The sequence below is a fragment of the Thunnus maccoyii genome, chromosome 3 (assembly GCF_910596095.1).
Source record: "Thunnus maccoyii chromosome 3, fThuMac1.1, whole genome shotgun sequence".
Taxonomy (NCBI): Eukaryota; Metazoa; Chordata; class Actinopteri; order Scombriformes; family Scombridae; genus Thunnus; species Thunnus maccoyii.
In genome coordinates, this window is record NC_056535.1 from 5,661,224 (window position 1) to 5,674,266 (window position 13,043).

A 13,043-nucleotide genomic window follows, 5' to 3' on the forward strand; every position below is an offset into this window, starting at 1 on the left:
AAATGTGCTTTATGAATAAATATGACATGACTTCACCATAGCTTCTCAGCTATTCAAATACATAGCTTAAGCTTCACCTGGTAACACTTGTAAATATCAGGTTATGTTAACGAGTTTAAAAAGCTGGCCTAAATTGTAGACAGTACTCTTCTTAAAGTCCCTCTCCACCCAAAAATGTGGGAAGGAAGGTCGTGTTCACATTTATCTGCTGAAGGTGGGAACTTCCTCTGTGTCACTGAGTTCAGGGCGTATACCCATGAGCAGGATTTGTGACATCACAACAAGTTTGTAGCCAATCATGGTCCAGCATTCAACTTACACAAGTGTGACATGGAAACTTGAAAGCCTCCAGTGCACAAACACTGACAATGGACTTTACAGTGAAGTAGGAGACATCTTGTATCCAGCTGTTAAACTTTTGAAATGAACAACATTTGCATTTTCATAGATTCTGGAGTTTTTCAATAAAGGAGAAGGAGGAAATGTAATTTTAAGAAATTCTAAGTAGCTAGTTGAACTTTTTTTGTGGAGAAACTTAGTATTTTATGTTTTAAAACATGTCTGTGGGTGTTTGCATTGGATTCTTAATATCCAATGCAAACACATTTTATGTTAGCTGTAAATAATTAACAACGGTAAACAAATCCCCTGGAGAATGGCTATTATTGCAGTAACTCACCAGTTCGGCAGGGAGCGTACTCCACAAATGTTTTGAGACCATCGTCAGAGAGGTAGCAGGTTCCTGTAACATCGGCGAAGGGTGTGTCGTGTTCGGTCCTCCAGTAATACCTGGGAGCACAGGCCTGGAAAGCACAGAGAAACAGCTCAATGACAAATGAGTCAATGATCATGTTTTTGAGCTCAGAAGCATTAAACTGACCCTTCACTGAACTCCTCCCTTGAATAATGATTGTGCAATCATAGTGGTCTAATGGGGAACGAGTAAGAACAGTACTGTGTATCAGTTAAACCGAAAACACAAGAGAAAGTGCAAGTTATAGATGAAGCAATGTGTGCTCTGAAGTAAGCTGCTAACATTAGCATGCCTGGAAAAAAAATCTTAATATCTACAGTAGGAAACCTTCTTCCATGGCCAAGGGGTAGCATAACATTAGCCAACTACACTTTGGAATTACAGGTTGCCCTGCTCATGAATGGTACAGTATATCCATCTCATGGGCGCCAGTCTCAAATGTTTACTATCCATTAGCCGACTTCTAGGCAACAGCGGTGTGCTGTAACTCACTCAACACTTTGGGGAAATGCATCTGATGTCATTTCATCCTGCCATGTCATTTGCCATACTAATCAGTTAGTGCTCATTTTGTAATCTTTATCCTTGTAAAAGTGAGACATATTGTTTGAAAATGCATACAATAAATGGTAACCCTCAAACTGTGTCAGTATCTGAGGCTAGGTTACAGTACCAGCACCAACTACCCTGCAATACAAGAACAATGCTGTTCCTGTATTACCATGTCTTCTACATGAATCATCAAGTGGTCCTGGAACCTATAACTTTTTTCTGTGTGATTGTAGCCATTATATTCAAATTGAAGAGCTTTTTCAGGGTCGTTGTTAGCATTCAGTGCTCTCTGACTGTGTTTGCCAGAAGTTGCCCAAGAGACAAAGATAATGTAAAGTTTAACACAGGCTATTCAACCTTTTCTGGACAGTAACAATGTTTTTTAGTACCAAACCCATGGTTAGAGACTGTATTGCATTTTCAGTGCTCAGAGGAAGCAGTCTTAGAAATGTTCTGCAATCTGGTCTGTACAGTACATCAAGCCATCCCACAAGAATTCCCAAAACCCCATATTGAAAAACTCTAGCTAGTGTGAAAAACTAAAACATAAGCATCACACCAACAAATGTTGGCATAGCATGTAATCATACAACTAAATGTAAGTAAATAATTCAAAGAGACCAAACATCATAGAACCATTCTTACCAGGACACTGTTGCCATGGGAACGCACAGTAGCTCCAAACCATTGATGGGACTTGAACTCAACCTGAGTGTTCACTTCATTTATAAAAAAATATCGATCACCTAGAAGAAGATAGAAGAGAAAAATACATAAAAGCACATTTACACAGAGATATATGCAGCTCCTCTATGACTGAATAATTTATAGTTGCTACACTTTAGTCAGAAACTGGGTCGTGGAAGAAACTTCCGTTATGTCAGGAGTTTCTATTTTAACTTTGTCAAAGATCCTCCTGTCATCGGTGTTTGATTTTTGTGCAGTCAGGGCTTCATTTGAGAGCGCTCCCCACATGTTCTTGGCTTTTTACATGGATATTTTATGGCCTTGTTCCCGGGGTCTGCAGTCTTAATCCATCCTCCATGCTATGGCACACATCAAACAGCTCAAAGGGACTTGGACCTCGTTGTTACTGTAACCCAAACGGCTGTACTTCATTGTCAAGGTTTGTTTTGAGAAGAGGCCCTGGCAGTGCTCAGGCAGTGATGAAGGTGGGGGTGGTGGAGTGCTAGGAGTGTGTGTGTATATGTGGGTGTGTGGTTGCTTGCCAAATTGCAAAAGGTTACTTTTGCAACTTCAGCAGCATTACACCTCCAGGACTTTTGCTTTCCACTTTAGGCTGGTCTAATAATTAATTGAGAAAAACAAGACAGCAATATTTCTACTGGAATTGCTATTCCTGGTCCACAAAACGAACTCTTGAGCCAGGTAGGTGAGCCAAGTTGCCTTTATGTCCTATGGAACACTGTAAAAACAAGTTTCTGACCTGGAAAAAGTGCTCACATCCTTATCCAAGTACTAAATAAAAGTTTGTGATGTTGAAAGTTGCTGTCAGAGCCTAATTTATTTTACATGCAGGGATTTTTTGTCACACCTACAGTGAACACAAAAAGTAATCATCCAACATTTTTGCCATTCAGCATCCTTGAAAAGTCATTTAACAAAACCTGACACCCTCAATTTGCCCAAATGAGAAAGCTTGTCCCTGTTTAAGCACTAACAATTTTAAATCATGCTACAATGTGCCTGTAACTATGTAAGCTTTACTGTGGTATATTTTCTGATATACAGTATGTGCCTGCTGTCTGTAGCAGAGCGGTGACATGAAACTCTTCTGGCTGCAACTCAGGATGCCTGTTTGGTTAATGGAGTCTGGGCTGTGTCCTCAAACACACCATGAATCCTGAGGCCTGTAATGGGAAATGCAAGACTACTGAATGTAAAAGCACGAGCATGTGTGTGTGTGTGTGTGTGTGTGTGTGTGTGTGTGTGTGTGTTAACATATGTGTGGTTTTCCTTGCCTCTTACGAGACATATCACGTTTCGGAGGCTGTCTACAGAGGCAGTTTGTGTTTGTAAACAGTTTGTATGTGTGTATTTATGTAGGCAGAGTTTTCATAGTCACAGCTCCGAATCTATGTAAACCACCACTCCATATCAGCATTTGAAAGTGTACGATAAGTTAGACCCTGTGATCCTCAAACGCTGTTCCTTATCGCTTCCCGTTTTTCTGATTGAGGCGATTATTTTTCTGGCAGAGCTTGGGGCAGCCCAGATCCTCTGGGGTCCTTGTCCCCGTAATGACTCTGCCCTAATTAAAGAGTGCTCACAACACTGGGCCCGAGTCCAGCAGGAAATCAAAGCACTGCAAACACAGCTCATGCCCCAAAATGGAGACTTTACCGAGGGGTGGAGCAGAGGGAAACTTCAGCGACCATTAAAACACAGGAGAGACATCAAAGGCTGGTTTCAATCAAAACAGAGAACTGTTGGATTAGGAGCTTTGAGAAGGCAGCGAGCCGCACTCCTGACCTCAGGGTCAAGCACAGTGGCGTCTAACTCAGGATGCTACCTATAGCTTCTCTCAGCCACTTTTATGGCTGGTTAGACGCAGCTGAGAGTTTACTGCACAGCCCTGTCTCAACTGTTTCACAGTGCCGTTAAGGAAAGTGGCATTTTTACATCCTGGAACAATGTGAATTACCAGCTACTGCTGTGATTATGATGTAGGGAAAATTCTCTCCCTTGGATTTAGAATATTGAGCATGAATTTTCAATCATCACATTTATTTTTCTCGATATGGTTACAAAGAGGCTGATCGTCAATTTAGTTTTAACAAGGCACCCTACCTTGCTTGTCAAAGTTGATAATACTGCAGTTAGTTTGGCTCCAGGGGCACAAGTACACAGCTCCTCCTTCTGTGATGTCGGGCTGGCTGGTGTTGGCTTTTGGAGCGCCGATCAAAATGCTGATACTAGACAGCAGAAAGACAGAAAGAAAAAACAAAGTCTTACATTGCGGTGAAGAACCATGTCCAGGAAAAGTAGAAATTATACCAAGAGACAGTTGTTTTGATCTTAAGTCAAATGCATTCAGGTTGTGTTACATTAAAGTTTTGGCGCACACACTGCTCATAAATGAAGAATATGATTTTTTTTAAAGGAGGGAAGGGGTGGGTGTTGAAAGGTAGACACGGGGGCAGGGATCTATAAGTTTTCCCTAGATATACCTTGGATTTGTTAATCAAAGCTGAAATAATGGAAGAGAAAAAACCAAACAATGTTAGTTTGTAGAAAAAGTAACACCAGGCACTACCATGAACAAGTTTCGAGAAGCAGCACCAAGGCTGACTTCTCCCTTATTGACCCATGCTCCTGTTTATTGGGGCATGTAAGGTAGAGTACAACTGTTTTGTAACGGTATTTAAAGAACATTTAAAGAGCAGTTTGCAGCTATTCCCTCAGCAATCGTATTTCTAGTGATCCCTATCATTATCACTAGCGGTCGGTCATTGAGGTCTGTCAGACGTAAGATACAGGAAAAACACTGTACTTCTAGTGTTGCTGCACGGAAGGTTTAACATTTATCTATGATCAACAAATGCAACTTACATAATATTACATCAAGTTTAGTCAAAGCTCTGCAAGCTCAGCGTGGGGTCTCTAATCATCTATCCTCTGTTACTGTTTGAATTAACAACCAGTGTAGCCAAAGGAGCTTTTTGTAGAAGCCCAAAACACTGTGTAGTTTTGACTTGATGCCAAGTAAAGCATTGTTTGTCATTAACAAAGCCCTACTGGTGTCAACTTCCTCAATGTCTCAGTATCTTGTCTTGTGCAATGAGTCCAACAGAAGCAGAATCATTTTGTGTGCTCCGTATAGGGTTACAGTTTGTAGTTGTTACACCGTGAGTAAGCTAACATTTTTTAATAGAACTAAACATGTATGTGTTCTGCTGTTTGGTGTTGGGCAGGTAGCATAAAGTGGATTTTACAGAGCTTCCTGCTGCAGCTGGAAATGAGATTAATAAGAGCAGTGAGAGTGAGTCACAAGAGTTAAGCTGCAAGTCAAAATCCAAACAGCAAGATGCAAAAAAAAGCCCATAGAGCTGAGAGAAACTGCAGAGTCGGGTGATAATTTTCTACAGGTTTTAACTTTCAACCTCTTTCACACTGTGTGTAGTTATTTAATCCATTGTTAATGTAAAAATATTGAATAGAGCAGCTTTAAATTTAGCTTGCCACACAGTTGCTATACTGAAACTACTACGAGAGCTGACTGGATGATTACAAGTCATAGTTGGCCTGTAAGAAGGATGAGTGGTGGTAACATGTTGATGCCAGAGAGCAACTGTAACTTATTTTAGCTTAATGAATGACAATCATCCGTCTGAACTGCTTTTTTGGTGATGGTTTTGGTTTGTTTAGTTTACATAGTCATCAAAACAAAGATGCAATAATTTTGGTCTTCGCCTTCAATGAAGATAGGATGTTTGATGGGAAATGTAGTTGTGCAACTGCACATTAATCAGTGGTGGAAGGAGCATTCAGGTCCTTTACTTAAGTAAAAGTACCAATACAGTAATGTAAAAATACTCCATTACAAGTAAAAGCCCTGCATGAAAAACCATACTTAGGTAACACTACATAAGTATTATCAGCAGTAAAAGTGGTGGTTTGTTCCCTCTGACTGATATATTATTATATATGACATCATTAGATTATTAATAGTGAAGCATCAGTGTTAGACCAGCATGTTACTGTTGTAGCTAATGGAGTTGGAGCCAGTTTCAACTACTTTATAATAGTTAGCTAGTTTAGTCCAGTGGTTCCCAACCTAGGGGTCGGGCCCCTCCAAAGGGTCACCAGGTAAATCTGAGGGGTCGTGAGATGATTAATGGGAGAGGAAGGAAGAATTTATTTATTTTTTTTGAAATATTGGATCATTTGAACATTTATTGAAATGAAAGCATGTGAGAAGTTTAGAGGGAAAAATCACTATTTGGTGGAGCTGTTAACAACTCATAGACATGTGAAATGTGACCCCGACTACACACTGCTTTTTGTAAGACGTCAAAAGCCAAAATGGTTGGAAACCACTGGTTTCATCTTTAACAATGTGTTGTATTTTAAAAACTTGTTATATTATCCATTGTGTCAAATCTTCATCTGAAAAGTAACTAAAGCTGTCAAATAAATGTAGTGGAGTAGAAAGTACAATATTTCCCTCTGAAATGTAGTGGAGTGGAAGTATAAAGTAGCATCACATGGAAATACTTAAGTACACTACAAGTACCTCAAAGTTGTACTTAAGCATAGTACTTGAGTAAATGTACTTAGTAACTTTCCACCTCTGACTACAAGTTTACAAACTGTGCGCAATGAAACTGCTATTTCCATGCTGCTAGTTAAGTAGGTGAGGGTGGTTTTAAGCATTTTATCTCCTAATAACGTTTTAAAAGAAAATGTGTAAGGACATGAAGAGTGGGAGATTAAACAAGAAGTATCTGGAGATATTTCTGCATGTTTTTGCTAGATGACAGTCTGAAAATGATTTAATGGCAAAAGTATATGAAGGAGATACAGCAAAACAGATGCTACAACCAAACACTGTCTCTGCATGTGTTAGCATGGCTGTGTGTACGAATGAATAATACATGCACATGCAAATGTACATGTGTATTACAAACCAGCTGAGCTTTCAAGGTTTTCAGACAGCCATGCTTAAAAGGCCTGGCCCCGAGCGAATGGCACAACTTAAGACATTGGTGACTGATGACATTAGCAGAGATCAGACAGACTCTGTACACTCCCCCATCCCCAGTAATGTCTGGAGAGCACAAGAGGAATATTTACATGGCTGGATTAGCTTTCCTTATAAACCACTCACTCCACAGCCACTCAGCCGACCAGGGCGCAGGCTTTCAATGGCCTTTTCTTTCAAAGGTACGACTTTTAACCCGCCACTACCCCTTGTGATCTCTGCACATGTGGAGTTGAAACATGCTCCCTGAGACAATTAAAAGCACTCTAATCACCCAAACACTAGCCTCATTAACAATATGATGTGTATCAGTGGGATGATGGATGTGTTTGTGGAGACATGAAACCAGGATTCCTTTCCTTTAACTCATGTTCACTATGAACATCTGCAAACAGGGAAGTAGCTTGGAGGCATGACAAGGTCAAAGATGCAACATGTAATTTTTACTTAAGGATTTATGAGCCCCAGTGATTGCACTTACATGGCCACATTATTCTGAAACAGGTCATATGCTAATAACAGGTCTTACTCAGTTTAACTGTTCATCATGCATCATAACCTGCTCACCAATTAACGGTGGTTCCCAACCTGGGGTGCACAAACTGCAAGGGGATCGCAAACAATGATTAACAGGATAGAAAAGAAACAAAAACATTTCTTCCACACAAAATTATGTTTATTTTTTCAGACTTTCTCTATAAGTCCGTAACACTGAATAGTTTTACCCTTTGAGCCTCTAAGATTGTCACATTAAACATATGACAAGGGGTCACATGTAGACTTCTTTCCAGGCCAAAAAGGTTGGGAACCATTGATATTTAGTAATATGATCTTCCTGTATATTCAGTTATGAACACAATATATGTGCATGCAAACCAACAGAGTATCTGTATCCCAGTTAAGCCCCTTCAAGTTTCTCAAGATTTTATCTGGGTTGTTATAATAAACAAGATATGATGCTTATACGAGCCAGATCCCCAACTCAAATATCTGCTTTATTTGGTTAACATGTAAATACATTAATTAAACTCATTCATGTGTGGGTGGCCAGAATTATCGGACATAAAACTCAATTAGTGTGTTTTCTTTCCTGCTGTCTCAACCACGAGATCGTGACTGAACCTCTGTGAGAAACAGAGAGGAGAGAGAGTAATAGGCTTGAATAACAACATAGCTGTCTTGAAGTGAATACATTCTGTAGTGTTGTACTCAAATGTACTCAGATTTATTATACAGATGAAATTGTGATATCACCTCTCTGCTCATGAAATGCTACTCAAAGCTATAATATAAAAAAAACATTTACTGCTGAGACAGTGTGAGGAAGATCTTGGAAAACAAACAAAAAGTAATACATCTTTCGATTTTTTTATTATAAAGTGTAATTGACATTGTGTACGTATGTAGTATCTAATACATACTTTATACAATTAGTATGTTGTATGGAATTGGGACACAGCTTGAGTATTACAGCCCTCAGTCCACTTTTGGTCAAAGTTAAACAAAGCATGTAGCACTGACAGTTAAAATCAACAGAAAATGTCCTTTCCCCTCCAAATAATCATCTAGTCCCATATTTCCAGCCAAGTAAATGTGCTGAACTTTTCCAACATCTCTCATTTCTTGCTCAGTTTTGATTATTTCAAAATTGGTCAAACAGAACTGAAAAAGTTTTGGAAAATCCCTCATTACTGATAGCATACAAAGTTGCCCAGTGCAGCACTGTGCCACAAATCTGTCATTCCAAAGTGTCTCTGATTACAACCAAAAAACTTACACTGTACTAACAGAAAGCATAGTAGGCTTAAATAAATGGATGATATTTATTTACCACAGCACCTGATATGTATGAGGAGGCACAAACTCTACCAGCACACTTGATGCCTGCCTGCTAGACCAGACTTAGTCACTCAAACTGGACATGTGTGCTGAGACAGAGATGGCATGGTAACAGGCGCAACTCTTAATAAGGTTCCCTACAGCCAAACAGTCTAGTAATTGTCAGAAAGCATGACAACCAGCAGAAACAACCCCATCAGCAGAATGAAAACATGTCCCTCATTTAGGAAAGCATCCCTTTCCTGCTGCGTTGTTTACCCGCCACGAAACAAGAGCAAAGAAAGAAAGAACACAACAACGACAATTGTGAGCAATTAAAATACGTGAATTAGGTCAGGAACAGAATTGTTCAGTGTAAGCCAAAGCACCAGAGGGATGAAAGGGGGCTTGGTCTTTACAAATTGGTCTAAATCAACATCTCTGTAATTACTCCACAACATGTCCTCTAACTGCCAGAGGCTTAGTTAAGAAAACTGAGAGAATCTTAGCCAATTTCCTCACAGGAAAATATCTGCATTCATTAAACCAACATCACTTTCCAAGTGTGAACCCTCGAGGATGTAGGCTAAATGAGGGAAAATGAGACACAGACAGTCGATAAGGTGTAACTGGGACTTACAACAGTTTAACCTTTTACAGGAACAGCTGTGTACATAACTTTCACAGGGATATATGAAACCGAATATCGGTTGCTACAAGCTGCTCGCCATCAGGTTATCATAGAGCAGATAAAAAAAGCTTAACAGCTGATATGTACAAGATTCCTGTTATCATGTATAGAGAGCTTATCCGATGATGTAACATCTTCTGGAGGAAAAGCGGCTGTGAACAGCTGGAGGGCATTTTGGGTGAACAAACCAAAATGTATTTGGCTGTCATGATAGAAGTAAATATGTTGAGAGTGATCAATTATATTGTTTTATAGAATTTAAAGAATTTCAGTTGGTTAACAGAACTGTACTGTAGTTTCTGGTCAATGTTTTGAAGTGCTGAAAAAGGTCTTCATATGAATACCATGTAACTAAATAAACAAAATAACTCATTCTGTATAACAGTGCTTTCCACAGTGTTCAATTTTTCATGTCAGCACATTAGCCTGCTTGCAAAGCATCATATTTTATGATCTTATCTCTTGCTTTTATCTCTCACAATCTGCAAAGTAACCACAGCTGATAAGTGGAATAAAATGTTTCATTTTCATTTGAAATTCTGTGGAATTTAAATGTAAATACTCAAAATACTAAGTTATAAATATTAAGTACTCCAAAATTCTATTCATGCATACTTGGTGTGTCTACATCTGATTTATGCTAACTGATAGCCATCATGTTGGTTGTTTGCTAATTGAGCCTGCTGGCTAGTTAGCTTACTGGCAGTTTGTTCAGTTTAAAGTGAGATTATTGTGTGTAATGCACATATGCAACAGCAGCACTAATAGAGAAGAGTCAAAAAGTCAGCGAACTGTCTCAAAAATTTAAGTGACACAATTTCATATTGTCTACCTAAAAACTGCTAACGCTAGCTCACTGACTACAATAAGCTTCATATCGGATCAAGTAAGCCATTAGCAAATTAAACTGAGTAAGGGTGTATTTTACAGCTCATCAATTCACATTTTATTTCTTTTTTCATAAATTACATAGTAACAGGGGTTTTCTCTAAGTTTTGAGTGTTTCAGAGTGGAAAACTGAAAGTCAAGACAGTTTTGTATCACAGCAGCCTACATTTAGAAACAATCTGTAAGAGACTGACTTTATCTTAACTATAATCAGCCCTGTAAACTATTATATCACTGTACTGACCTACACATCATCAAATTTTAGTTGTTTTTATTCCTGGTGTTACATTGTGTTTAGACACTGTTTGTATGCAACTAACAATGAAGCCACCAACCATGATTCATTTACTTCACATCTTTTGTATTATATTTGTTATATTGGTACTTTTGGATTATCTATGCATGTGTGTGTTCCACACTAGAGCCCAGAGGAGACGTTCATCAGTGAGTCAGCACAGGTTAACGGTACAAGTGTCCCTAAAGGAAGTCAAAGAACATGTTTGATCTTTGACTTTATCTCACTCAGCAGTTCCTCATTTGTCAACAGAAAACCAGCAGAAAGCCCTTCTGTCGCTGTAGCATATATTCACAAGATTAGTATTTTTCTTACTTTGCACACACACACACACACACACACATACACACTCAAACATACACACACACAGACGTGTATGTCTGTTTCCAATCATACTTCGGCTGGAATTCAGTGTGAGTGTGTGTGTGTGTGTGTGTGTGTGTGTGTGTGTGTGTGTGTGTGTGTGTGTGTGTGTGTGTGTGTATCTGTGTGTGTGTGTGTGTGGAGAGAGGGAGAGAGAGAGTGAAGATGTATATGTTTTATTTGATATAACTTATTATTATTAATAAGTTAACATATCCAAGCATTTCCACCACTGTATCATTATGGAATATATGAAAAAGACTACTATTAACTATAGGATGTTCAATAAATGATGATAAGATCATATGAATGATCAACTACCATGGCAAGATCACTTTAAACTGAATATTGACAACATACAAATACATGTTTTTATAGGGATATTCTACGAGTAGCCTATTGCGCAATATAAAAATATTAAGTAGGCTATGTCTGCAGAACTGACTCTTTGAGAGAGTAGACACAACTACAAAATTGTAGAAATGTTGTAATCCTAGGGAGTGATAAAATATCACAGGGCTACCATAAGAGAGGAAACATGTAAAGCTCACTGTGCAAAGTAGTCTAAACACCCTGTGAGATTATAGAAATATAGTGATTTGTAGTGAAGATTGTAGTCCCACTCAGTCACAAAGAGTATTATTAAGTCATTTTGAACTGTAGAGAATGCTGTTAACTTTCTCCCACTGACTTGGAAAATGCCAAAGTGAAGAATAACATCAAGCTTCGTGAAGATGCATGAAGACTTTACCTGGATGAGTTACTGAAGAACTCCACAGAATAGCCGAAATAACTCCCCTGTGGTCCGGTGAAAACGACGCGTTTCTCCGTGTCCAAGTTAAAAGCAGCGCAAAGCTGGAGCAGAACCGCCACCACTACAGGTACAACCAGCACGGTGTGATGACAACATTTTCCCCATGACCGGGTAAGTGGAAGTCCAGGAACGGTGCCCATCTCTTTTTTTGTGCGTCTCTTCTTTCATTGAATGGCTGCAGCGCAAAACGCATCATCCGTGCTGTTCCTTATGTAGGACAGTTTGGGTCGTAATCATAAATTGGTGTCTTGAATAGTTTCCTTCAGATCCAGTGTGCTTATCCTGAGAGTGAATGGTGAAAAGTGAAGAAAGGCAATACAGAGAGAGAGAGAGAAGGAGAAGGAGGGGGGAGGAATCATTGCAACCTCATTTGGGGTGGAGCTTTAAATATGACCAGACAGTCTCTACAGAAAAAAAAGACTGTTGTAATTCTGTAAAACATGACGAGACACAGAATCACGAATATCACAACAAAATGGACAAAAATTACAAAGGAATATGATATAGTCAATATAAAGTCATCACTGAGTACAATAGACATATTGTAAATTATAATAGGAGTATTACATAATGTGCTATATTAATAAGAAGGTCTGTAAACTTTTGAGTACCATAGAATATATAATGAAATGCATACTGAGGAGAGAATTTATCCAGTTTCTTCCTCCCAATTTTGGTCAACATGGTACCAACACTGGGTTCACCAGTGCCCAGTTTTCACCCAGTCTTAGTGTTATTTTTGCTATATTACTGGGGTTATTTACCTAAACTAAAATATGGTGTGGTTTGTATTGTTTGATTATTATTAACATGTGTATTCTTTGCAGTTTGGAATGTCATATGCACATTGTAAAGAAAAAACAAGAGACTGGGGAAGTTAAGTGTGTGTGTGTGTGTGTGTGTGTGTGTGTGTGTGTGTGTGTGTGTGTGTGTGTTTTCATTGCACACATTTTGTAGCACAGTTGTAATTAATAACACCTACATGAATGAAGTAATGAGTGGTCCCGTTCCAGTGCTCTGATATTGTGCACGTGGGTGTTGCACCAAAGTCTGTGACTTGATCGGGATTTTCAGCCATGATGCCACTGCTAATGTTTTAATTCTCTGTCACACAGGATTCTGTATTTTGATGTATTGATATTA

At 38.9% G+C, this 13,043-nt stretch overlaps 1 protein-coding gene across 1 annotated transcript in view; it reads right to left on the reverse strand.

Annotated features, from left to right (window-relative positions):
• The window catches only part of LOC121894558 (integrin alpha-5-like), a 48,028-nt gene extending 35,798 nt beyond the window's left edge, over positions 1 to 12,230 (reverse strand). Inside the window, exons 1-4 of the mRNA XM_042407226.1 lie at positions 11,838 to 12,230; positions 4,118 to 4,242; positions 1,952 to 2,052; positions 680 to 803 (exon numbers count right to left, since the gene is read on the reverse strand). Coding sequence (XP_042263160.1) covers positions 680 to 803; positions 1,952 to 2,052; positions 4,118 to 4,242; positions 11,838 to 12,040 — 553 coding nt within the window. The 5' untranslated portion in view covers positions 12,041 to 12,230. The remainder of the gene's footprint in view (positions 1 to 679; positions 804 to 1,951; positions 2,053 to 4,117; positions 4,243 to 11,837) is intronic.
• Between the last annotated feature and the right edge of the window lie 813 nt (positions 12,231 to 13,043).